This window comes from Temnothorax longispinosus, chromosome 9 (genome assembly GCF_030848805.1).
Source record: "Temnothorax longispinosus isolate EJ_2023e chromosome 9, Tlon_JGU_v1, whole genome shotgun sequence".
Classification (NCBI taxonomy): Eukaryota; Metazoa; Arthropoda; class Insecta; order Hymenoptera; family Formicidae; genus Temnothorax; species Temnothorax longispinosus.
The window spans coordinates 12,697,897-12,725,727 of record NC_092366.1 but is presented as its reverse complement, the minus strand read 5'-3'; the positions used below and the strand labels follow the sequence as shown (position 1 = coordinate 12,725,727).

The 27,831-nt window shown below is 35.6% G+C and overlaps 1 protein-coding gene across 1 annotated transcript in view; it reads right to left on the bottom strand.

Moving 5' to 3' along the window:
• Positions 1-609: 609 nt before the first annotated feature.
• Positions 610-27,831, bottom strand: part of LOC139819348 (potassium channel subfamily K member 15-like) — a 70,658-nt gene continuing 43,436 nt past the window's right edge. Inside the window, 2 exon segments of the mRNA XM_071788614.1 lie at positions 610-2,420; positions 2,552-2,753. Of these exon segments, the coding sequence (XP_071644715.1) occupies positions 2,234-2,420; positions 2,552-2,753 (389 nt within the window). The 3' untranslated portion in view covers positions 610-2,233.

Below are 27,831 nucleotides of genomic sequence, written 5' to 3'. Positions count from 1 at the left end.
CCCCCCCCCCGCGGCCCCCGCGGCCCCCGCGGCCCCCCACGCGGCCCCCGCGGACCCTCACGCGGCCTCCGCGGCCCACGCGGACCCCCACGCGGACCCCGCGGCGCGACCGCGACCGCGAATTCGCGGCGCGGGTGAGTCATCCCGGTGACTCATCCCGGTGAGTCATCACGGTGGTATGCCAAGGTCAACCCCCCCTCTTTCCCGCGAAATCCGTTATCCTTGAAACTCGATATTCTTGTGTAATCCGATACCCTTGTGTAACCCGATACTGCGCCCCTCCCCTCTCCCCTTTACTCCCCCCCGCGTTATCTCCTTGTAACCCGATACCCCGCCCCTCCCCCCTCCACCTCACTCCCCCGCGAAATCCGATACCCCCCCTCCCTCACTCCCCCTCGGAGCTCCCGAGTTAGAACCCGCCTAGGTTAACTACTCATGTATGAATATATACTCTATAATGGATCTATCCATATAAATTTGTATAACTGTTATAAATATTCTTCTAATAGTATATTATTTTACTTGACAATATCAAATTAATATAAAATATATTATTTTTAGTTTCAATTTACACAATTGCGTTTTTAATCGACAAAGTCCATATTGGAACGCAGTGCCAATTTAAAAAACTGAAACATGTGTTTAATAATAATTGATATTGTAATATATTATTAAGCATTAAGATCCGCTTCGACCGAAAACGGCACTTCTTATTGCTTATATGTTATTTTAAGTTTTTTTTTTTAATTTTGCATAAGATACTTAATTTTTTTAATTGACATATTAATTTTTATTTTCCATGGAAAGGTTGAAGGTTTGGTTGAAGGTCTGTTAATTTCCAAGAAAAATTGTAGTATCTTATAAACATCTAAAAAAAGCAAATTTATGTAGATTTTCATGAATTCATGAGTTGTAAAAGGCTTAAGGATTTTGTCGTTTTCTGTAGAACCTTGTAGTATTGTATGCAAAATTACAACCATTCACGAATCAGAAATTTATATAGGTAAAGAATTGTACATTTATGTATTTTTCTATTGGTCTTTACAACAGACTACGAAAATAAAAACATATGTATTTTGATTTCTGCGAATTAAGAAGTTATTAATAATAGATGAATTTTGGAAGATTTGTGTAAGAACTTGTAACATTTAACTAAAAATGACAAATTTTAATTAGCCATAATTGTAATAAATTTTTTAGATGTACAAACAAATCGATGTTTGTTAATATTTGTACGCAGTTGTAGTATTTTATGAGAAACTAAAAACTGAATTGGATTCTAAGTTGCATAGTTTTACGATATGTTAATTCTGGTAGATTTCTATAGTCATTTATAAATAATTGTAGTATTCTACAAGTAAGCAGATGTTTTAATTTTTTAAGATTTTGTTTCTTCTTAAGTTTTTAAAACTTGTAGATCTTTGTACTATTTTTTATAAAATTGTAGTTTTTCATAAAATACTACTTGTAATAATTTCTTGATTTGAGAACATTGTAATTTGTGGTACTATTTCGTAGATATTTCTACAAAAAAATTGAAAAATTACACACCGTGTTCGTAATCAGCGACCTCGAAAACATATATCTACCGATTTTTATGCAATTCAAGGGATCGATTGTGGCTGTGTTCCTTTATTTACTGCCAGTACTGAAAATCTATAGTTACGTGACGCAAACTATATATTTTCAGCACTGCCCATAAAAAAGGAACACGGGATGTGTATCTTGAAACGAGGTAAAAATTACAAAAGTGAGCAGATTAATTACTAGATTTCGACAAATAAAATCGTAGATGTACTTTAGTGAATTTCATTATAAATTATAAATTTTTACCTTGTCTCAAGGGGCTCGATTGCTATCTTGAAATAAGGTGAAAATTACAAAAGTGAGGACATTCACTAAAGTATCTACGATTTTATTTGTCAAAATCTAGTAAATTTGTTCACTTTTGTAATTTTCATTTCGTTTCAAGATACACAATCAACCCCAAGTGCTGCGCTCCGATATTCACTGCCAGTAATAAAAATTTATAGTTTACGTCACATATATAGATTTTCAGCTGGCATTGAATAACGGAACAGCCAAGATACGCAATCGAACTCCTGATATTCGTCAATTTATGGTGTTTTAGCCGAAATTCCCCATTGTGTGCCGTGTGTACGACGATCGGTTAAAGACGCCCACGAAATTAATGTAATATATGTATTTTTTTAAGCTCAGCGTTTAAACAATACTAAACGCTGGACTCATAAACGACAATTTGTACGATCGGTTTCTTGGACGGCGGGGACGTCGCTGATGCGGCGATGTCGCGCAACACTGCTTCGATAGCTTCCTCCCAGTTCCGGTCCTTTATGACACTCCGGTCGATGGACGCAGACCATCTCAAACGCGGCATAGATATAACCGTCAGTACTTTCCTGAAATTAGCGTTTCATTATTAATCTCCTCCAAACAACTTCTTTGAAATTACAGTGCAATAGAGAAAATTTAATAATGACATTTTATATAGCTATAAATTATAAAGAAATTGATAAAGAGAGAGATATACCGCAGATCAGAGTGCAGCGCCGACATGTCGCCGCCCGCTTGTTCGCCAAGTTTCCTGAGAGTTTCAGCTAATGGGCCACTTAGTCTTTGCAACCTCCTCCAGGACTGAGTGTATTGTCGTCTGACAAGTTCGATGATAGTGCTAGTCAGCGCCAAGCCGACTAAGATGTATAAGGTACACAATAAAGTGTACTTTGGTTTCTCTAAATATGATTAACAGACACTATATAGTTAATACAGTAACATTTTTTTCACAGACAGATATTAATGAATTATCTACTTTTATCGAAACTAGCTCCTATCTTTATTCACAACTATCTACATTTACTATTGTCATTTACTAATATGACTATTATCATATTATTATAACAAAACTGCATTTTCGTATCTTTTCATGCTTTAAGGCTCCTGGGTACCCGAGAAAAAAAGATTATATATCTTATATATAAATATATATATATAATTATATATAATGCAATTATATATGAATTTTGTCTCTATATGATCATATATGACATATATAATTATATATAATTATATATAAACATATATAATGAGATTATATATATGTAAAAATATATATAATCATATATGACCATATATAGTCAATATATATTGAAAAGAACTGTTTAAAGCATTGACTCAGATAGCAACGTGTTTGCATTATTGCTGGCATGTTGCCGACAACATAATATGTGTTGCTACCAGAATTGTGGCAACTTAGTCCGCATTTGTCGGCAAGTTGATGCCTTCACAATATAACAATTATTTTGTATAGCAACTTGCTAGCAACTTGTTGGCAACTTATGCTACGGTCTAAAATCGTCTGATTCAAAATTCGAGCTGTTGCTGTCATGTTGCTGTAATAATTCACAAGATCACACAATGCTGTTATATTGTTAACAACGCGAAGTAAATTTGATGCTGCTCTCTTGCCGACAAATTGCTGGCAATACATATATCCAATGTTGCCTGCGTGTTGCTTCAAATATTAAATTACTCAAAATCAATTGAAGCAAATGTACGGCAAGTTGCCAGCATCATAAGCAATCATAGATTTGCGCAATTTTGCTCAGACACGTTTTGCTATCTGGGGATAAATTAAATGTATATTTTTTCAAAAGTTATAGAATCAAAAGTAAAATGATTTATCCCATATTATTATAACTTGGCACTGTTTAACGTGAGACACTGCCGTGTCTCTTGATACCATCCTTATACCACTGTTCGTCAAATTTTAAATACGAGAAATAAATTTAATAAATCCTATCGGATGCCATCTATCGGACAATCCGAATTTAAAAGTGTAATATATATAATGCACATGTGTTGTGTTTATATATGGTTATATATAATTATATATAATCTATGTGGATAAATGCTTTTTATATTGTATTGTATATCGTTTATTGTATCCTCTTGGGGTTTACAAGGCGTTTTTTCCGGGGAACATTCCCAAACTTTTTACAAAATTTAACTCTGCCCGATTACCCGGCCTGGCAAAATGCTTTTTATATAGGTATAATTTATAAGAACTCATATATAATCATGTTAAATTGTATATGAAACATTATATACACAGTGTAACAATTTTCCACCTAGACTTTTCTCATAAAATCCAAACAATTCAATATTTTTTAAAACTCTTTATATTTGTTATATATATATATATATATATATATATATATATATATATAAGTTGCCCCAAAATGACACACTCTAATATATATATATATATTTTTATTTCACGAATAGCATATATACTCCCAGAAAGGTAAAATAAGATACCTGTTAAATTTTTAGCCCTTAATATTAATATTAACAGGTCGCTCATCGCGATTTTTTATTTTTCATTTAGTAAGATAGAAAAAAATTTATAACTATCTATCAAACAGTAATACAGCATTGCGCCACATAGATTTTCTGTAGTAAATTTGCCGCTCTACAAAAAAGATCTCTTATCATTTTTTCATAAATTCAACCGTTCAAAAGATATTCAAAGTTAAAGTTTGATAAATTTTATAAAACTTGTTTTTGCTTCTTATGAATTTTGTATCATATAGACTATCAAAAATTATGAAATACTTAATACGTGTTTTTGTAGAAAATTTAACGATCTACAAAAAAGGTCTCTTATGTTTTTTTCATAAATATAACCATTTAAACGATATTAAGGTTTATACTTTGAACTTTAAACCTTAATATCGTCTAAATGGTTATATTTATGAAAAAAACATAAGAGACCTTTTTTGTAAATCGTTAAATTTTCTACAAAAACACGTATTGATTATTTCATAATTTTTGATAGTCGATATGATACAAAATTCGTAAGAAGCAAAAACAAGTTTTATAATCAAACTTTAACTTTGAATATCTTTTGAACGGTTAAATTTATGAAAAAATGATAAGAGATATTTTTTGTAGAGCGGTAAATTTACTACAGAAAATCTGTGTGGCGCAATGCTGTATTACTGTTTGTTAGATAGTTATAAATTTTTTTCTATCTTACTAAATGAAAAATAAAAAATCGCGATGAGCGACCTGTTAATATTAATATTAAGGGCTAAAAATTTAACAGGTATCTTATTTTACCTTCCTGGAAGTATATATGCTATTCGTAAAATAAAAAAAAAGTTGCCCCAAAATGACACACTCTAATATATATATATATATATGTATCGGTTTATTGTGTGTCTCCGTAGGGTTTACAAGGCGTTTTTTTTAGGAACGTACCCAAACCTCTTACAAAAATCCCCCTTCGTTCGTTCCCTGGCCATGTGCGGCCTCACAATTAATCTTTTTCCCTTCCTTTACTTTCCCCTCTTCTTTCGCCTCTCCGTTCGTCTCCTTCCACATCATCCTGTCTCGGTTCTTCCTTCCTGTCTACTTCCTGTCCTGGGTCTGTTGCTCATCGTCCGCGCCCATGAGGAGCTTCTCCTCTATCTCTCTCGTGATCTCCTCCTCCTTCGACATCCTCTCACTCCTGCTCTCTTCCACTCTCCCTCCTAATCTCCCCTCCCACTCCGCTCTCTCTCTCTCTCTCTCTCTCTCTCTCTCTCTCTTTTTATCCTCGCCTCCACCGACCTGTCCTCGTCTATCTTTACCCTTAATCTATTTCCCGCTTTCCTTCTTGTCTCTAGGACCCTCCACTTCTCCTCCTCATTCCCCAACCTAACTAGCAACGTAATCCAATCCCCCCTCAGCCCTATCACCCTCACCTCTCTTGCCCCCGCCTTCACCTTCAGGCCTTCCACAAAGAGTTCCTTCATCTTCTCCAAATTCGATTCCTCTCCTACCCACCTCTCCTTCTCAATTCTTATTATAATGTTCTTCCTTCTCATTTCATCTTCACTTCTCTCATCCTCTTCTGCCCACCATTTCCTCCTCCCCGTCTTACCTCCACTCTCCTCGCCCTCCTCTTTCTTCCATTCTCCCCCTCCTTGCTCCATTCTTTCCAACCTTCCTTTCAGACTCTTTACCTCCTCTTTCAGTTCCTCTATCACTTTCGCCTTCCTTTTCCCGTCCTCTATCACCTCCCCTAGCAACTTCCTCACCTTCTCCTCCACTACCTTCTCCCCCACCTCCTTCTCCACTATACACCTTCCTTCCATCCTGAGCTATCTCTTTCGCTTCCACCTTAACTTTCTACCCTTACACCACCAAATCTTTCTATGCTCTCCGCTTACTTCCCTCTGCTATTCAACTCTTTTTACGACCTACCTTCTCTATTACCACCATGTGCGTTTCCTACCTCTTTACTTCGATCCATCGACCCCCTTCTTCGATCTCTCGATCTCCGTGGCTGTCCGTTGATACCGTTGCGAATCCGCCCTTCTCTCTATTGCAGCCCTCTCCACTCAGTTCTACACTCCCTTCCATGTCGCCGCGCCACGTGTCTCCGTGTCCGCATCACATGCTCGCTCGTCCCTCCTCTCCGTCCCATTTCCGGCCTCCATCCTTACTGTTCCTTTCCTCTCCCTCCTCTTCTCTCCTTGCCCTGCCTCGTCCTGACTTAACTTCACTTTTTCTTCGCCTTTTCCATCCTGCCTTACTCCGAATCTTTCGTACTTCCAGGTTCTCTTCCAAGTGCTCGTCTTCCTCCGTCCCTCCTTTATGCAACTCTTCTTTTTCCCCTCGCTCCTCCGCTCCTACTCCGTTAATCCTTCTGTAATTTCTCCTTCACTTCTCGGAGCATCTGCCCGCCTTACTCAACCGGAAGTCCCTATATATATATATATATATATATATATAATTTACGCCCTTTGAGAGTTAATACTCAAATTTGGGTGTTAACCATCAAAGTTGAGTGTACTTTTTCATAAGGGATATATATCATCTAGAATCGATTTTAGTCGATAAGTATTATCATTAAAAAAAATTTTATTTCTCGAAGTTGGGACCACGTAGATTTTATTTTTTACATCGAAAACAACTTATGTGTAAAACTTTAGGTCGATCGAAAGCAGGGGTCATTCAGAACTACACTCATAATTTTATATAAAATACCAAATTTCATATATAATCACATATAATCATATATATTTATACATAGGTCCGTATTCATAGTCGGATCTTATTTTAGGACTGTCTTAAGTAATATGTCTTAAGATGCTAATGTACGGCTCTGTGATTGGTTCATAACATCTTAAGATTGTACTTAAAATGGTTTTAAATATAAGATTCGGCTATGCGAATACCGGCCATAATTATATATAATTATACATAATTTATATAATCTTTTTTCCCGGGTAGTCACCGCGGCCATATTGAATTTCTTGCTATCGAGGCGAGAAATGACTCTATTTTGTCGTGTGTGGCATTCTCCAATAAAAAGACATTTCAATAAAAAAATCACTTATATATCGTTTCAGAACACTTCTAAAATTGATCGTGTTTAATGCATATTATTCGCTGTGTACAGAGAGACTAGTGCTGCCATGATTGGTGAAATATCGCACATTTTGCTGGAATAGCTGTCAATGATTATTAATATTCGAGCTACGTAAACTGTCGTTAAATAACTTGAATCTTAATTTTACTGATGAAAAAATTGTTATATTATATACAAATCAGTTGAAATAGATTTTCGCTATATTTGTTTTAAATATAAGTTAATTTTTCTCTTATTTTTTGGAATAAACCTTATCATACAAACGGGATTCGGGCCTATCTCATGACATTAAATTTAATCCAAGTGCAATATTAAAAGGAAAAGCCTTAGCAATATCGCATATAGTTCGCGTTGAAGAATTGCGCAGTGTAAATATAAGTCATTTAATAAGGTGTAGTATGGTACCGCAAGCGTCTGCGTACCTAACCTAACCGCAAAAGTCTGTCAATGCTTTTGGAAATGAATAAAATTTAATCTTTTTCTTATGACGCCGTCTCCTTTCGAAGGTTGGCGATCCAAATGGCCAACATAGTCTTAGATACGGCCATGCAAAAGATGTCCACTGAAGTACAGCCAAACCATCTTCTGATGTCTTTCGACCAGGAATTTTGGCGCCTGCCGATGGATCTCTTCCCTTGAATCTTGCCTTGGATGATCAGTCGCATGAGTTCGTATCTTTCTCCTCGCATCAGGTGTCCTATATATCTCGTCTTTCTCTCCCTGATTGTCAACATGAGTTCCTTCTGCTTATGCATACGGCTGAGGACTTCCTCATTGGTTATTTTATTTACCCATAATATGCGCAACATACGACGGTACAGATACATCTCGAAAGCATCTATTTTCTTTTTCGTATTTGAGTCAAGAGTCCAGCTTTCGCAACCGTATAACAGGGTAGAGAATATGTAGCATCTGATCATACGGACCCTGAGGTCCAAACTTAGATCCGATCTCGTGAAGAACGTCTTTATATTCGTAAATGTTCTCCTAGCCTGCTCGATTCTTGATCTGATCTCTTTCTTAGGGTCATATAGACTGGTCATGATGGTTCCAAGATATTTGAAGGACGAGACTTGTTCCACAGTTGCCCCCTTAATAATCAGATGTGCACGCACATGTGTCTTAGAGAAAACCATGGTTTTGGTTTTCGTAGTATTCGTGAAGAGGCCAAAGCTTTCATTGTGTCGAACTATGCGGTCCATCATGTTTTGCAAGTCATGCATGTTCTCTGCTAACACAACGGTATCGTCAGCATATCTGATATTATTAATCGTCCTGCCATTAATCATGATTCCACCAGTAATTCCCTCTAGAGCTTCCTTGAAAATAGCCTCCGAGTATATATTGAATAGTAGTGGTGATAAGACACATCCCTGCCGCACTCCTTTCTTGATGAGAGTTGTTTCCGACGTTGCTGATTCCAGTCTAACTTCTGCGGTTTGTTGCCAGTAGAGGTTTGAGATTAAGCGTATTTCTTCTCTGTCGATCCCAGTCGCTCTGAGGATCTCTATCATCTTATGATGTTTGACGCAGTCGAATGCTTTTCTGTAGTCAATGAAGCATGCAAATACATTGATGTTCATGTCTCTGCATCTTTGTGTTAGTACATTCAAGAAGAACAACGCTTCGCGGGTGCCAAGACCATTCCTGAATCCGAATTGGGTTTCATCCAGCTGGTACTCATATTTCCTGAAGGTTCGGGTGTGAAAATTTAATATCTTCTATGAAATACATATTTACACGAATGCACGCAACAATTTAAGTTTCTCTTTCGTAATTTTTCCCTTACGATGTACTAGATTACTGGAAAATAATAACTGTCACTCCAGCAAATAATGCAAATTTCGGCAACCATGAGCGCCCTAAGTCCTACTTTTCCGCTATAGTATACCATCGCACGGAGCGAATATGGCAGCGGATACCAAAAAGTGAACATACGCTCATTGATTGAGGATCCCAATCGGACAACCAGTGAACTTTGTACTATATTGGAATGCTCACTGCAATGTTTAGGGGCCGGGCACAAAGAAAAAAGGAATAGGTTGCTCAGTGTCCAGACAGAGAAAGAAACGGACGTTGAGCAATCTATCTCTTTTTTTTCGTGCTCGGCTTCTAAGCATTGCTGTGAGCATATTCCAGTACAGCTATCACAGAAAAAAAGAACATTCTTATTTAGAGAATATCTTTATTTTGGACATGTAAATCTTGAAATGAGATTGCCGTAAAACGAAGATAAATTACTTGCATCAAAGCATTATATATATAATTCAATAAAGAAAAATATATTATTCAAAAATAATTTTATTGATAATGAGGTTTTAAAACCGAATCTGCTTTTTATCTCACACTGCCTCACAGGGGGGTTCGCTTATATATGCGGCTGGATGTATTTTAAATACGAGAAAGCTCTTCTTGTCATGCGCCGCCTAGCGACGTTGTTGCAAACTACCGTCGGCAAAATGCGCGGATGCGTTTTATGCGGGTGGCGTAGGCCGCCACAATGGCCGGTATTCGTAGTCAGATCTTATATTTAAGACCGTCTTAAGTACGATCTTAAAGTGTTATGAACCAATCACAGAGTCGTATTAGCATCTTAAGACATTACTTAAGACAGTCTTGAAATAAGATCCGACTATGAATACTGGCCAATTCTTCTTCCAATTTCTTCTTCTTCATTGTAACATAATAAAATTGAAACAACATTATTTGTCAGGTTCAAACCCTGGCTGGGGTAATATTTTTCGCAATAAAAATTTAAACCTATTTAATTTAGAAATTACATCAACTGACCGAAACCCATGGTCGAAATTAATAATGCCTCGATGATTGATCCGAAAAAGTGCTGTACACACGTGTGAATCTGACAAACCAAGTTGGCTCACAGTTTTTCAATGTTCATATCGGAAAGACGTTATATATTGCCAGTCACGGTCGATTTAAAGAAATTACTTCAATTGTTATTCTATACTGGCAAAAAAAATTTATTATTCTGAACATTATTTGTGTTCACGTAGAGAGTATTGAATTTTAAAATAAGATTAAACTTTTTAAACGTCTATCGTTATAATATAAATTATACTTTTGATTTAAAAGTACTGTTATTTTTTATTCAATATTATTTGGTTTCCATTAATAAAAATTATTTTTAAATAATAAGAATATATTTTTTTTTATTGAATTATATATGTTTTGATGCAAGTAATTTATCTTTGTTTAATGCTTTATAATCTCATTTTAAGATTTACATGTCAAAGATAAATATATTCTCTAAACCCTGGCGGAAAAAATTTCTATGAGTAACTACAAAATTTGATTAGAAATAGAAATTTGTACATTTTTGTTAAAATATTTAATTTTTTGTAGAAATAGTTATTTTTTTGTAGAAATATCTACGAAATGGTACCACAAATTACAATGTTCTCAAATCAAGAAATTATTGCAAGTAGTATTTCATGAAAAACTACAATTTTATAAAAAATAGTACAAAAATCTACAAATTTAAAAAAAAAAAAAAAACAAAATTTTAAAAAATTAAAACTTCTGTTTACTCTTGTAGAATACTACAATTATTTATAAATGACTATAGAAATCTACCACAATTTACATATCGTAAAACTGTGCAACTTAGAATCTAATTCAGTTTTTAGTTTCTCATAAAATACTACAATTTTGTACGAATAGTAACAAATACCGATTTGTTTGTACAGCTCAAAAATGTATTACAATTATAGCTAATTAAACTTTGTACTTCTTAGTTAAATGTTACAAGTTTTTACACAAATCTTCCAAAATTCATCTATTATTAACTCCTTAATTTGCAGAAGTCAAAATACTTATGTTTTTATTTTTGTATAGTTTGCTGTAAGATCCAATAGAAAAATACACAAATGTACAATTTTTTACCTTATTAAATTTCTGACTCGTGAATGATTGTGATTTCGCATATAATACTACAAGGTCTTATAGAAAACAACAAAATTCTTAGCCTTTTACGAATCGTAAATCCATGAAAATCTACATGTATTCACTTTTTTAGATTTTTATAAGAATACTACAATTTTCCATGGAAAGTTTGAAAGTTTGGTTGAAGGTCTGTTAATTTTCATGTAAACTTGTAGTATCTTATAAACATCTAAAAAAAGCAATGTAGATTTTCATGAATTCACGAGTTTGTAAAAGGCTTAAGGATTTTGTCGTTTTCTGTAGGATCTTGTAGTATTGTATGCAAAATTACAACCATTCACGAATCAGAAATATATATAGGTAAAAAATTGTACATTTATATATTTTTCTATTGGACTTTACAACAGACTACACAAAAATAAAAACATAAGTATTTTGACTTCTGCGAATTAAAAAGTTATTAATATAATAGATGAATTTTAGAAGATTTGTGTAAAAACTTGTAACATTTAACTAAAAATTACAAATTTTAATTAGCCATAATTGTAATAGATTTTTGAGCTGTACAAACAAATCGGTATTTGTTACTATTCGTACAAAATTGTAGTATTTTATGAGAAACTAAAAATTGAATTAGATTCTAATTTGCATAGTTTTACGATATGTAAATTGTGGTAGATTTCTATAGTCATTTATAAATAATTTAGTATTCTACAAGAGTAAGCAGATGTTTTAATTTTTTAAGATTTTGTTGATTCTCAAATTTTTAATAGTAGTTAATAGTAGTTTGACGTAGTTTTGTCCCGTAATATATAGATCAAGTTGTAGCAATATAACTACAAGTTCTGACAAAAACTATCGAAAAATCTACACAAGTGTTTTAATCTCTTTCTATTCTATCCTGGTGGAAATAATTTTACAACAATTTACGTATTTCTATGAAAAATTACAATCTTCTACAACAAATCACAAATTTCTACATGTGAAAATTGTAGAAATTCATGGTAAATTGTAGTAAATTGTAATAAATTGTAGTAAGTTGTAAAAAGTAATAGAAAATTGTAACAACATTTTTACGAACATTTTTATGAGACGTAGTAAATCGTAGAAGTTGTAGATTATTGTAAAAATCATAACTATTTACAACTATCTACAACATTCTGCAAATATTTTTTATGAGAACGTAGTAAATTGTAGAAGTTGTAGATTATTGTAAAAATCACAACTATTTACAACTTTCTACAACGTTTTAACAAAATTTTTTATAAAAATTGTAGTAATTTGTAGAAGTTGCAAGTTATTGTAAAAATTACAACTATTTACAACTTTCTACAATATTCTAAAAATATTTTTATGATTAAATGTAAGATATAAACAAAGTATACTTGTCCTACTCTAACTTATATTGCATCAGTGTGCACTAATTCAGCAGTGCAGGAATAGAAACAGATCTTATTGAAAGTTGTAGATTTCAGCAGAGTTTACACCGATCACTTTTGATACGCGTATTAAATAATAAATAACTAGTAAATAAATCTGATTATTGGCTGATCAGTTCAAATATACTATTTGATACGCGTATCAAGAGATTGGTGTAAACTAGGCCAATGTCGAACATGTCGCATATTTAGTATTATCCAGTGAGAAAGCTGATGTCGAATCGACGTCAATTCAACGTCGATTCGCCGGAAACTCATCGACATCGAAATTAAGATAAAAAATCAGCTGATTTCAATCAAATTGTTTTGGCATCATGAGTTGAAATAAGATCCGACTATGAATACCGGCCATAGTCTCTTAATTTTAGACAAAATTTTTAGAGTTTTGGACACAAGTAACGAAGTAACTTAGAAAGAAGCAACTTGATGCCAAAACAATTTGATTGAAATCGGCTGATTTTCAATGTCAAATTCGATGTCGATAAGTCATCGATTCGATATCAATTTTGTAAGAAATATATATATATATATGACCCTATTAAGAGCTGACACCTTCCGTACGTCTGTTAACAATAAGTGTAACATATGTAGACAATACGAAACGTCTTCATCAATCAATGTTGTAGCACAGTGCGGAAGGTTACTGACTCAAGAGCCAGGGGTTTCAGGTTCAAATCCAGCGGTGGTAAACAAATTTTTTAACAATAAAGCGGGGAGCACACATTTTTGCACAACGCATAATGCGTAAGCATAAGAAAACTGATTGGTTCATATTGTTACGCTCGGCCGTACGTCTCACGCCACTCACACTCTCTCAATCACTGGCGGCTCGCGGAAAGCAAGGAAGGACACTCTGATGTTAGAAACTCGTTTATTATTATAAAATACAACAACAGGGCAGACACGTTTGTTCGGCACGAAAGCCCAGATTCAAATCTGACTCGCGTCGCTAATCAACAACCGTTGCCACGGGGCGCTTCTCACTTCACGTCCGACTCGCGTGTACCGGGCGTCTCAGCACGGGCGTAACAATATACATGTGCATAAGAAAATAAACCAATCAATTTTTTTATGCTTACGCATTATGCGTTGTGCAGAAGTGTGTGCTCCCCGCTTAAGTACAATATAAATTTATTTAATTAAACTTGCACGTAATCAAGATTTTCAGCAATAAAATAATGTTCAACAAGAGAAGTAAATTTTATTTTTTATTTTGTTTGTAGTATATCCAAAAAGTTGTAGTTATTCATAAAAATTCCCAATCAGCAGACAATGTTTTTTAAATGTGTTTTTAATATTTATTTTTTATTAATTATATACATTTGTACAATTCATTGTAAAAATAATATTTATGTAATGTTTATTAAATATTTATTTCACATTGATTATTTATTTGAAGTAATAATTTAGAAAAAATATTTATTAAACGTTTATTTAATATTTGTTTTACATTAGTAAGTTATTTGCAATAATGATTTTAAAAAACATTTATTTAATATTTATTCGACATTAATATTTATTCGACATTAATATTTATGTTACATTAATTATTTATTTGCAATAATAATTTAAAAAAACGTTTATTTAACATTTATTCGATATTAATTTAATATTTATGTTACATTAATTATTTATTTGCAATAATGATTGAAAGAAACATTTACTTAACATTTATTTAATATTATTTTATATTAATTATTTCATTATAAGAGTTTTATTATTTTTCTATTGTCGTTTTGCTCTATAAATGCCGTTTCGTGGCAAATTTCCGCGTCACGTATTTATATAAAGCTGATACATATGTATATTATATATGTATGTGTGTGTTCAGATATTGCGCTCAAATTCCTTCGCGTTTTGCAAACGTCCGATTGTTTCATTCAGATGGCGCGACGCGTGAGTCGCCACTTTCAAAGCGCCCCCCACCTCCTTCTTTGCTCTCGTTCAGTGTCATGGCCGCTCTTGCTGCGTTTCTTCGGACGAGACGAGTACGTTTTCCTTCTTTCGTAACTGATTGAGCTAAGCGGCACGTATTCTGGAGACCAATCGAGCGAGATTCGACTTCCCAAGGAGAGCTCACCGCCAGGAAAAGGAGAGCTGCGGCAGCTCGCGTCCGAGAGGGAGGATTGAAGCGAGGAGTCCGGTCCAGCGAGCAGGACTCTTCCGATATTCTCATTTGGGACGCCATATTGGAAGACCGACATTGATCGTAGTAGTACAAGGGGCTTTGCAAGGTTAATTTTCGTCTTGAGATCTTGGAATTGCTCTCATTCTTGTGGCTCTGGTTTATATTCTAGCCCTAATGTAATTTTAATATATGCATTACAATTTTACACTGTCAAATAATAAATAATATTGTTTGATAATAATAACAACCGTATAGATAATAGTAACAATTTTATTACTTGACTTATTTCATTCTATTTTTGACAACTCGTATATACATTAATTGTGGCTAAGGTCTATACTATGTCATAGTGTAGATCTTAGCTACATTTCTGGCAAGTCAGTCCAAAGTATGCGGCTTTGTTCTCTATCCTTTTTATCTGTAGCAATTTTATTTCTTTTTATTTTTTAATTATTTTTTATGTATTATCTCTTACGTATCAGGTTTCTGAAGAAGACTAAGTATATAAAGTCGAAACGTAAAACGTTAATTGTATTTAAAATTTGTTTAATTAAACGAGATTTTGTTTTTAAATTTAAGTTGATGACCTTTTTATAACTCGAAAATCAGCCAGTCTTCCTTCCTATAGTTTATTTTGTACTGTTAGTTTTTTTTAATTTAGTTATATTTTTTTCCATTAACACATTTGTTATAGTGATTGTGCAGTAGAAAATCTGAAAAAATAAATGTTTTTAAAGAGTAAAGATAGTATATATTTTGAAATTTATGTATTTTATGTAAACATAACAAATAACATTTTATTTGCAATTTATTTTAGAACATGCCAAAAACACCGTTTCATAAGCTTTCCAAGAAAGTTAAAGGGCAGAAAGTGAATGTTGAAGTTGTAGAAGAACTCAATTCAACAGATTCTTTAATTGAATTTGGTCAATTGCATATTCAGCAAACACATGCTTCCGTTAAAAGCCAAAGTTCCGTAATACCAGATTTTCTTCATAATCAAAAAGAATCTGAACTTTCTCATTATTATTAACTTTTTCATCATTCTGAACTTCCTCACCATTCTGAATTTACTAATAATTCTGATCATTTTGAGTAGGTACTCTGAATACTTTGATTTCGAGAATAACGATAATTATAGAGATATATTTAACATTAACAGACACACCGGCAACAATAACGAAGCTCATTCAGATGGCAACGATGATAACTCTGAAAACTGCGAGAATAGTGATGAGAACAATGAGAACCAAAAGAACGATGAGGAAAAAAATCTCCCATAAAGATATTTTACATGGGATATACTGTCCAGCTCTTGTTCATTTACGTAAGGTCAATATTCTCGAGTTTATCTACATGGGATTTCGGAGAGTAAAAGATGACGCGTGACAAATATATAAAGATAAATATATTACATATAAAAGAAAAAAAAATATATATAAATAATATATAGATATTTGTATAGAAATATATTCAAATAAAATAATGAGAAAAATAAAATTTTAACATTTATTTTTTCAATTTTAATAAAGTACTTTGTTGTTTTAAAGCCTATCAATAGCACACAATTAAGTTTATAAGTAAAAAATGTTTTTTAACGTTTATAAAATTTATTTTAGATTTGAAAAATAATTGTTTCACATTTGAAAGGTTGTTTAAATGTTTGAAAAACATCTTACGTTTGAAAACTGTTCTTTTAATACGAATACTAAAATTTTTATACAACTAATAATATAAATATATAAAAGAACAATTTTTAAGATGTTGTTTTTCAAATATTAAAAAAACTTTTTTAATGTGAAAGAAATATTTATTCAAATCTTAAATTAATGTTTTTTAAACATTAAAAAAATATCTTTTTAAACGTTAAAATGAACGTTTTCAAACACTAAAAAATATCTTTTTAAACATTAAAATAAACATTTTCTAAACACTAAAAAAACATTTTTCTTAAACGTTAAAATAAACGTTTTTAAACGTTAAAAAAATGTTTTTTTTTAATGTTAAAATAAATGTTTTTTAAATGAAAAAAAGGTGTGTTAACCCATGATTTTTAACATTTTTAAAAATGTTTTCAAAAATGTTTTCCAAATGTTTTTAAAAATATTTTTAAAAACATTTCTTTGTTGAGATTGGGTTTCTACGTAATTTGTGAAAAATTACAAACATGGCCCAAATCGCGTACTTTTGATGTAAAAATTACGTAAAAATAGCGTGAAAAGTTGTAATTATATTACAAGAAATTGTAATTTTCGCATAATTTTTGCGTGAAAATTTATAAAATTATTTCCACCAGGGTAGTATTTCCTTGTAGTCTACTGTACTCAAATAGACATAGAAATGTGTAGAATATCAGTATTAGTTGTAATTTGACGTAGTTTCACCGAAAAATTTATAGATCAAGATCCACTTAAAAAATACAAAAATTTACAAAAGTGTTCCAATTCTAGCATTTTCATATAGGATTTTGTAGCACTTCTTAAATTTATGTAGACTTTAATAGATTCTGGCAATTATATTTTATAGTTTTTTGTAGCACACTTTTATTTTTTTTTAAATTTTGTAGAAATATTTCCGCCATAAGAATATTCTTTTTTTTTTTTGTAGAGTTCACAGTGGACAACCAAAACTCCACCAACTTGCTTAACCTATAGGGGATCTGTAGTGTATTGACGTGGGATAGGAGATAAACTGAAGCTCAGGTACGCACAAAAATTGTGTACTTTATTCTGTACACAGGCACACGTGTGCCATTGACAAAGGCAGGCAGAGGACTGACTGCAAAGCAAGAGAGTGGGAGGGGGTTCCCACTCTTATGGCGGGTTCTCAGTACATATAAAATTAAGTTTAATACACAACATTTCCTCCCCCACATGAGAGAAAGTAAAAAAACAAAAGAAATCATTAGGACTTTAAGTGACTTTAAATGATGAGTTTAGCTCGGTGTATATCGCTGTGTTGGTCGCCGTTGTCGTTGGGAACGACGTGGTGTCGGCGCAGAACTACTTCTGCGGGGTACACAGGCGGGGTTGCTCCTTGTTTTGGAGCATCAGTCGGGGGTACTGCTGGTGCGGCGGCAGGAGGGCGCGCTGGTGTAATGGCGGGTGAGCGCGCTGGCGTCCCTCCCTTTTTCTTGTAGAAATGGATGCGCCGTGACCGCTGTGGAGTAGTTGCACTCAGGCCTGCTGGTGGAGCAGGCTGTGGCTGTTTGGCAGTTTTTAGACCTTCCTGACGACTCCTGATCTGGTCGACATGTCTCTTGAACATCGACCATCGAATTTGATTTTGTAATGGAGGTCTCCTAGGCGGGCGGCGATAACTCCGGGAATCCACCTGTCCATACGCGGATTACCTGAAAGAAAGTATACTGTCTGTGAGGTTTGGAACGTTCTAAAAGGCAAGACCACTCGACTCTCAGGCTTCACTGCCTTCGTGGGCTTCTTAACATCAGGCCGCACCAAGTCGAGGCGGGTACGCAAGCTTCGTCCTAGGAACAACTGCGAAGGTGGTTGTCCAGTGGTTGAATGCGGGGCTTTGCGATATTGCCGCAGGAACTCATTTAAATTTCGTTGCAGAGTGTTCTTGGTAGTTGCCATCGTCTTAAGCGCGTCTTTGACCGTCTGTACGTAGCGCTCAGCTTGACCGTTCGTCGCTGGGTGGTACGGGGCCGTAAATTTGTGGTACTTGACTCCACTTACTCGTAGAAATTCTTTGAATTCCGCTGACGTAAACTGTGTGCCATTATCTGAGACCACAGTGACTGGAACGCCGCGGCGTAGGCTGCAAACAGTTCGTCCATGATTCTGATCGTTGCTGTTGATGTAGTGGAATTCGTAACTTTGACTTCTAGCTATTTGCTAAAGGCGTCCACAACAATGAGTATCATCATGCCTGCGACTGGACCCGCGTAATCGATATGGATCCGCTCCCAAAGAGGTCGATTCTGTATTTTGAGACAAGGTGAAAATTACAAAAGTGAACAGATTTACTAGATTTTGACAAATAAAATTGTAGATTCTCTAGTAAATTTCCTCACTTTTGTAATTTTCACCTCGTCTCAAGATACAGAATCGACCCCAAGGTCCTTTAGGATATTTCCACTGGTGCTCACGATATTTTGGCGGTGCATGCGCATGCTTTCCACATTCTGTGCATGCTCTGGCGACATCCTCAATGTCAGCATCTATGCCTGGCCAAAAGACAAAAGAGCGAGCTAGGCCCTTCATCTTGACGATGCCTACGTGCGCTGCATGCAGGTCGGCGAGAATGGCTGGTCGCAATGATGGCGGTATGATGACTCGATGCTCCAAGAGTAAATAGTCCAAGATCCCAGGGCTCTCAGACGTAACTTATTTTGTGAAAGACAAAATGTGGGACATTGAGTAGTGTTCATATGAACTTTGAATACCTGCGTACCTGCAAAGGTGGTTAGACGGCCGATTTACAGGTACCAGGTGAGAAAGGTAAGTAAAAATAGGACTAACTTAACTTAAATTCTGACGGCTGATTTTTATATATACTTTATAAAATATTATTACAAAATAATATTCAACACTGCCAGACACTTTCCGCCGGCCATAACTTCCGCCAGACGCTTTAAAGCTCCCTAAAATAAAAAAAATGAACTTTACTTACATTCTGACGCTTGATTTTTATATATGTTACTTAGCGGACTATTTCAAAACTATATGTGCTTAGCCAGACAAATCGTAAGGGCCAAACATTCCCCCAGACACCAAAAACATTCAGCCGTGAGTATGAGCGCGAGGGTACTATGCTCGCGTTTTAGAGCGAGTGAGATATCTATATGTGAATTAATTTACCCCTCTTAAACTCAGTCTTATAATATCTATGAAGATAAGTCAGAAAAAAACACCGTCCTTTTTTTATTACATTTTCTTCAACAAAAACACACATTTTATCAAAAACAGCTTGATGGAGTTGACGAACATCATGCCACTTAGTTTTAATTGTTTTTTTCTTTGACGATGTTTTATAAGAATATTCCAATTGACAATTTTTGTGATAATATATTTTTGTATGAATACAATTTTTAACTTTATTAATCAACTCCGCAAATGTTTCGTCTTCTTCATCTATCTTAGGCTGCGGTCTACTTGACGCTACAAATGCTTCGAAGCATTCCTCTTCTCTTTTCTTTCAATGAAGAAAGAAGGAGAAGAAGAACGCTCCAAAGCATTTGTAGCGTCAAGTGGACCGCAGCCTTATTCAGAAAATCGTTTTTATTAGATGAATGTAATGGCAGTCTTTTTGATCTATGTTTTTTTGTCTTTTGGTTACAAAATATACTTATACATATACTTATACATATAATATACTTATACATATAAGTATATTTTGTAACCAAAAGACAAAAAAACATAGATCAAAAAGACTGCCATTACATTCATCTAATAAAAACGATTTTCTGAATAAGATAGATGAAGAAGACGAAACATTTGCGGAGTTGATTAATAAAGTTAAAAATTGTATTCATACAAAAATATATTATCACAAAAATTGTCAATTGGAATATTCTTATAAAACATCGTCAAAGAAAAAAACAATTAAAACTAAGTGGCATGATGTTCGTCAACTCCATCAAGCTGTTTTTGATAAAATGTGTGTTTTTGTTGAAGAAAATGTAATAAAAAAAGGACGGTGTTTTTTTCTGACTTATCTTCATAGATATTATAAGACTGAGTTTAAGAGGGGTAAATTAGTTCACATATAGATATTTTACTCGCTCTAAAACGCGAGCATAGTACCCTCGCGCTCATACTCACGGCTGAATGTTTTTGGTGTCTGGGGGAATGTTTGGCCCTTACGATTTGTCTGGCTAAGCACATATAGTTTTGAAATAGTCCGCTAAGTAACATATATAAAAATCAAGCGTCAGAATGTAAGTAAAGTTATTCATTTTTTTTATTTTAGGGAGCTTTAAAGCGTCTGGCGGAAGTTATGGCCGGCGAAAAGTGTCTGGCAGTGTTGAATATTATTTTGTAATAATATTTTATAAAGTATATATAAAAATCAGCCGTCAGAATTTAAGTTAAGTTAGTCCTATTTTTACTTACCTTTCTCACCTGGTACCTGTAAATCGGCCGTCTAACCACCTTTGCAGGTACGCAGGTATTCAAAGTTCATATGAACACTACTCAATGTCCCACATTTTGTCTTTCACAAAATAAGTTACGTCTGGGAGCCCTGGGATCTTGGACTAAAACAGTCTCTTGATAGTGTACAGTTTGTCTCCGGAGCTTTGTATCCGAAACGAGTAAGGCATTGACCTGTCTCCAAGATTTGGATTATTTTGCTTAAGTGTGGATCCTTGCGTGTTTCACTTGCGATGTGCTCCGCTCGCACCGGTAGCTGTTTGATCTGGTGCATAACAATAAAGTAATCGAATCCATCACCGTGCTGTATTTCTTCCTCCTCCCGAGCAGACAATTTGTGAATTGTATCTGTTGCTGAAGGTAAAAGCATTCTGGAACAATAATCAGCATTAATGTTGGCTTTCGTAGGCTTATATATAATATCAAAGTCGAAATGGGAAAGATAATCCGCATAATTCGCCATTCTGCTAATACATAGTACAGGGAGAGACTTCTCCGGATGAAGAATCTGCGTAAGAGGTTTGTGGTCCGTTATCAGTGTGAAGTGGCGGGCATATACGTAGTAGAAAAATTTCTTGATAGCCCATACTATGGCAAGCGCCTCCTTGTCAATTTGTGGATAACGCTGCTCTGTAGACATGATCGTGCGACTTGCGTAAGCGATAGGACGCTCCGAACCATTATTAAGCCGGTGAGATAATACAGCTCCCAAACCTGTTTTGCTCGCGTCTGTAGCCAATACCAGTGGCAATTGCGGGTCGTAAGGCATTAAAACCTGAGGCGATATTAACGATGTCTGTATAGGCTTCTTCCGCTGTTGTTGTCCATTGAAAAGGATATGTATTCAGCATGTCCCGCAGTGGACGACTCCTGCTAGACAGGTCCGGAATGAAAAACCCGTTGTTAACGTATAATACGAAGTTTTCAAATAGAAATATATAGCTAGGGGAATTTGATTAGTAGAACACCCTTCCGGCTACCTGAGGGTGTTGCGAGCCCGCCTTGTGGAGAAAGTCAGTCTTTCGGTAGGCGCGTTGGTAGGCAGTTGTACAGATCGTTTGTAATAAAATATTCATGTTCTCTAAACCGTGTCTACCAGTGACTCAAATCCTATCAATACGTGCCTAGCACCGGTCCTCACTTGAGGACACAACACCCGTTTACTATGTTGCTTTTCCCAGAAATAACTAAAGTTCTGCTTGCGTGGATGGCTTAGGTGCATCCCTAATCGCTCTGATGTGCTTATCAGACTTATGCACTCCATGAGCGTTGATTTTGTGGCCTAGAAATTCCACCGATGGGGTAGCAAAGACGCATTTGTCACGGTTCAATTTTAGACCGTTAATTGGTTCTCAATCGTTGAAGAACCGTATCTAAGATTACTAGAAGCTTGTCAAAACTATTTGCGAATATTGTTATGTCATCGAAAAATACTGTTACATTCTCTAGATCTCCTAGGATTGTTTCGATACGGCGTTGCCACGCTGCTGGGATATTGGCTGCTCCATATACTGCCCGTTTGGGACGAATTAGTCCGTGTGTTGAAGTGTTCAATGTTAATGCATGACTGAACTCTGCGTCAACTGAAAGGTGCGTGTATGCGTCCGTAATATCTAAATGACAGAAAAGCTTTGCACCCTTCATTCGGTTAAACAGGTGCTCTGGCTTAGGGATAGGGTCCCAGATAGCAACAAGTGTTCGTTCTGAGTACATATTGTACTCACGTTTATTAAAAACATGATGGCAAGAATAGACACAGATGCGGGCTCATATGTTGCTCAGAATGCAGACACGTTATGAATTCTATAAAAGTTTACAAAATAGTTCCATAATGAACACATAAATGTTCAATGAAATACTGCATATTGTGTGCATATAAAGCTCAAGAAATGACAACAATTTTAAATATTTTATACTTAATAAAATTATTTAAAAACATGTAAATAAATAAGTAAGATGTATCCAACAATTTATCAAAAATTGCTTCGCAGACCAAAGGTATCACAAGCTGATCTGCAGCAAAGAACATTGTAATTAGGCTTCTCACAAGCTCGCCTCTTATACTAGTGCGTGATGATTTTTGATTACGAGAAAGTGACGCGTGGTATAGCCGCGTCGCGGCAGCGTGCGGTACTAGCGCTCGTCAGCATGTGATTATCATGAGTTGGCTAACAAGTAACACTACCCAAGTGTAAATCGCCGATTTGGATAATTTTTTAATATGTTTTAGTAGACGTAAAAATAAGACATACGTATTTTTTTTATCGGCGGAAAACCATATTTAGGGTGTGAAACACCCCTTTGAATTTATGGGTATCGATTTAATTGTTTTGTATATAAGGATTCAGTATTTTCGGCCCGAACCAAATAAAATAGTTGCATTATCAAGAGATATGAAAAATGAAAAATTTTCGACTCGGTTCGATCATTTTTAGGGGGTAAACCACCCCCTGTATTTGAAACAAAAATTTAAAAAATGCCCAGATAATTGCAAATTTCATTCAAAAATTTTGAAAAAAATATATGTTACACTCGCATCCAAAACAAACGTGAGACTGTTTGAGGATTTAAGGGTGACCACCCTTTTATTGAATTTCTTACGTAACATTTAGAGCATCGGCAAAAAATGTCCGTTTTCGGTACCTCGATTTTTGAAACTTTTTTTATGCCAAATGGTTACTTATGATGACCCAATAATCCCTGCAAAATTTCAAGAGGAACATACGCTCCGTTTAAGAAATATAGGGGGTATTTTCTGATTGGATATGGTCAACTTTGACTCCCTATATTTCTTAAACGGAGCGTATGCTCCTCTTGAAATTTTGCAGGGATTATTGGGTCATCATAAGTAACCATTTGGCATAAAAAAAGTTTCAAAAATCGAGGTACCGAAAACGGACATTTTTTGCCGATGCTCTAAATGTTACGTAAGAAATTCGATAAAAGGGTGGTCACCCTTAAATCCTCAAACAGTCTCACTTTTGTTTTGGATGCGAGTGTAACATATATTTTTTTCAAAATTTTTGAATGAAATTTGCAATTATCTGGGCATTTTTTAAATTTTTGTTTCAAATACAGGGGGTGGTTTACCCCCTAAAAATGATCGAACCGAGTCGAAAAATTTTCATTTTTCATATCTCTTGATAATGCAACTATTTTATTTGGTTCGAGCCGAAAATACTGAATCCTTATATACAAAACAATTAAATCGATACCCATAAATTCAAAGGGGTGTTTCACACCCTAAATATGGTTTTCCGCCGATAAAAAAAAATACGTATGTCTTATTTTTACGTCTACTAAAACATATTAAAAAATTATCCAAATCGGCGATTTACACTTGGGTAGTGTTACTTGTAAGTAACGTCAATATCTGAGCTCATATATTTCCTCATATACATGTTAACTTGTACTCATGATGTGTATCATCACAATATGATTACAAGACATACATCACCTTTCGATCAATATCAGAAGATCATGACGTGATGAAATCTGATCATCAGGCATTGCTATCTGGGGTGTTCATCAATGACAATGCGTGGATTTAACGTAGGTTTGTAATTATCTGTAATCCTTAATTTACCGTTTTTTTTTTCATGATTATATGCGTTGTAAAAGCCCATTCTGAATGTTCTACTCTTTCGTAGAATCCTGAAGCTATTTTAGCGTCAATCTCCTTGGCGTAAGCATCACGTAATGCTAGAGAAACTTCTCGTGCACGGGCAAAAACGGGTGTCGCTCCTGGTTTGAAGTGGACTGAGACTGGCGGTCCTGTCAGCTTGCCCGGTACCGTACTAAATAAATCTTAATAATTCATTAAGAATTGATCTAGACGAATCTTCTGCTCTTCGCGGAGGTTAGGTATCTCCGTAATTATCGTATAAATGCTATCTGGCGCGTCAAAAAGTTCGTGAAATTTTATCTCGTGCGTAAATTGGGAGATCCATTCTCTGCCAAATAGTGAATCAAAATTACCGTCAACGACATAAAGATCTAGTTTCCGAGTAGTCACACCTAGCGTAACTTCCACGGGTGTACATCCGATACAACTAATATGATGCCCTGTATAACTAGCAAAACGTCTGTCTGTTTTGAACAACTTGCAATTCGGTTTAATTGAAAGCAAAATTTCCTTACTCACAATACCGCAGGGCGCACCCGTATCTAACTCTATTTCTAAATTTCGGCCATCAATGCTTACCACGAGCGTGCGTTTAGACGAAGTATCACATCTGTCAGTTTCACTGAGTTTGTCCAAACGTTGCACAATGTCGACCCGTGTCGTCGATTGATCAGTTGCAATCTGATCCATTGTTTCTGCAGGGGTTTGAATTTGCTTCGGTGCCTTACAAATTTTGACAATGTGTCCTTTCTTGCCACAATTATGACATATAGCCTCACGAAACCTACACTTGTCACGAGCGTGCGGTCCATCGCAGCTTGCGCAGATACGCTCTTTCTTGTCGGAACTCCGTTTGTCACCTTGACGCTGGAAACGTGGATTCCTTTGCTTGTTATGTTCATGTGGTTGAGATTTCTGGTGTGTGCCCTTCTTCTGTCGCTTGAATTGCGATGGTGCATATCTCAGTTTATGCACGGCTTCTGATGCGGTTCCTACTCCGGCAACTTTAACCTTATTGCTGACGTTGCACGTGGCTTCGAGGGAGTTCGCAATTTCGTACGCTTCCGTGAAGGTGGATGGCTTCTTAGCGATAATCTCGTCGCATATTTCACGTGTTATAAGCCCATGTAGAAATTGCTCAATTAACATCCTGTCAAGGAATCCGTCATATTCGCAATGTGCAGAGCCCTGTCTGATACTTACGTTTACGCGAGCGTTACTTTTGTAGTAACTTATGATAATTCACCCGTTTACGCGGAGTAAATTATCGCAAGTTACTACAAAATCCCGTTTACGCGAAGAAAAATCCCGTTTACGCGAAGGAATTATCGTAAGTTACTACAGAAATAACGCTCACGTAAACGTAGTATGAGGCGTAGTGCAAAAGCAGCGATAGTTTCTCTCTTTTGTTGTACAATGAGACGAAACTTGATACTCTCTACGTATTTATTCTTTGCGCGGTTGAAATGCCTAATAAGTATCGTACGTAATTCAACGTAGGTTAAGGACGTTCACCGGCAAAATCGTTTTCTTAGAAATTTTCTTAAACTTTCAGTATATATTTAATTAAACGCGTTTTATACGTAGGCGTTTTATTCAATGCCCCTTGCGGTACTAAAATTTGAGATATTCAGCTTCAAAGTTCCGATTTTTAACACGGGATCCCTATGTTGAGCTCTCTCGACACGGACATTTTAATAATAAGTACAGTTTTCTTGAAATTTTTTTGAAAAAATAGTATAAGATGCCTCATATTATTAGTAACGTGACAATAAAGTTCGATATAGCAAGCGGTATTTATTTTTGAGAAATAGTCGTTTAAAGCCCCTTGCACAATGCCAGGCAACAGGCAATAGGAACAGGGAATAGAAATCAGAAATCATGTATAAATGCAGAATAAACAGTGACACAGGCAATAGACACAGAGTTTCCGTCACGTTGGAAATTCTGTGCCTATTGCCTATTGCCAACCAATCATAGCATTTGAATTTTTTAGGTTGTAATTAACGATTTTTTGGTTATTTCCTGTTCCTATTGCCTGTTGCCTGGCATTGTGCAAGGGGCTTAAAGAACACTATCGAACATAATTTTCGTCTGCTCGAAGGCAGGGAGAGGGAGAGATCACTGCGAGACTTGGCAACGTTGCTACGACATATAGGTTAAGTAGAGAACGTCAAGATCTTATGGGCAACGTTATTTAAATCAAGTTATTTAATCTTTTTTTTTTATGATTCATTATTATTTACTTTTAGAATGCTCAATAAACAAGTAGGACGTACTTATTTATGATTGGTATTGGAGAAATGGAAACGGAACAAAAATTTGCCAGATCGAGTAAAGCTGCGCGGCTAGACGAGTTTCAGACTTTTGCGCACGGAAGTAGTTGTCAACCATATCATTACTCCGTGCGTCTGAGTTGAGCACAACTGCCACCGGAGAACGTCCTTAAGTCCTCTGGTAGCCGCCGGCTGATTAAGAACTTGAGTGCATTGTTTAGTTCTGCGCCCATAAATACGCGAGCGTAATTCACGTGCTGCTCTTCGGGTATCTTTACTCAATTGGACAGCCCAATCAAATCTCTTGAAATAATTTGCAACTGAAGATCCTTCTGACAATCGGTATTCGCTTACCGTGAGCGACGGCGGCTTTGGCGACTGCAATGTCGCGGGTGTTCTGCCTGTGGTACCTGCATTAGCCGTAGCTTGTGTCGCGGACGACTGGATGGCGCTGACCATTATGCTTGTAAGCGCCTGCAATAATTCTGGAGGGACCTCCATCTTGGATTTCCGGTTCTCGATTCACGTAGCAATCGAAGATTTGATAACCGATTTTACGGCGAATATACTTGTATCCCTCTCGAGTTGTGAGAATTTCAGCTTCTGACACCCAGTTGTAGTGTATTGACGTGTGATAGGAGATAAACTGAAGCTCAGGTACGCACAAATTGTGTACTTTATTCTGCACACAGGCACACGTGTGCCATTGACGAAGGCAAGCAGAGGACTGACTGCAAAGCAAGAGAGTGGGAGGGGGTTCCCACTCTTATGGCGGGTTCTTAGTACATATAAAATTAAGTTTAATACACAACAGGGTCTAAGGGTCTACACGTGCATCTACATGTTGATGCTTTAAAAGCAGAAATATAAGAACAAAGATAGTTAGTTGAATCATTTTTTTTA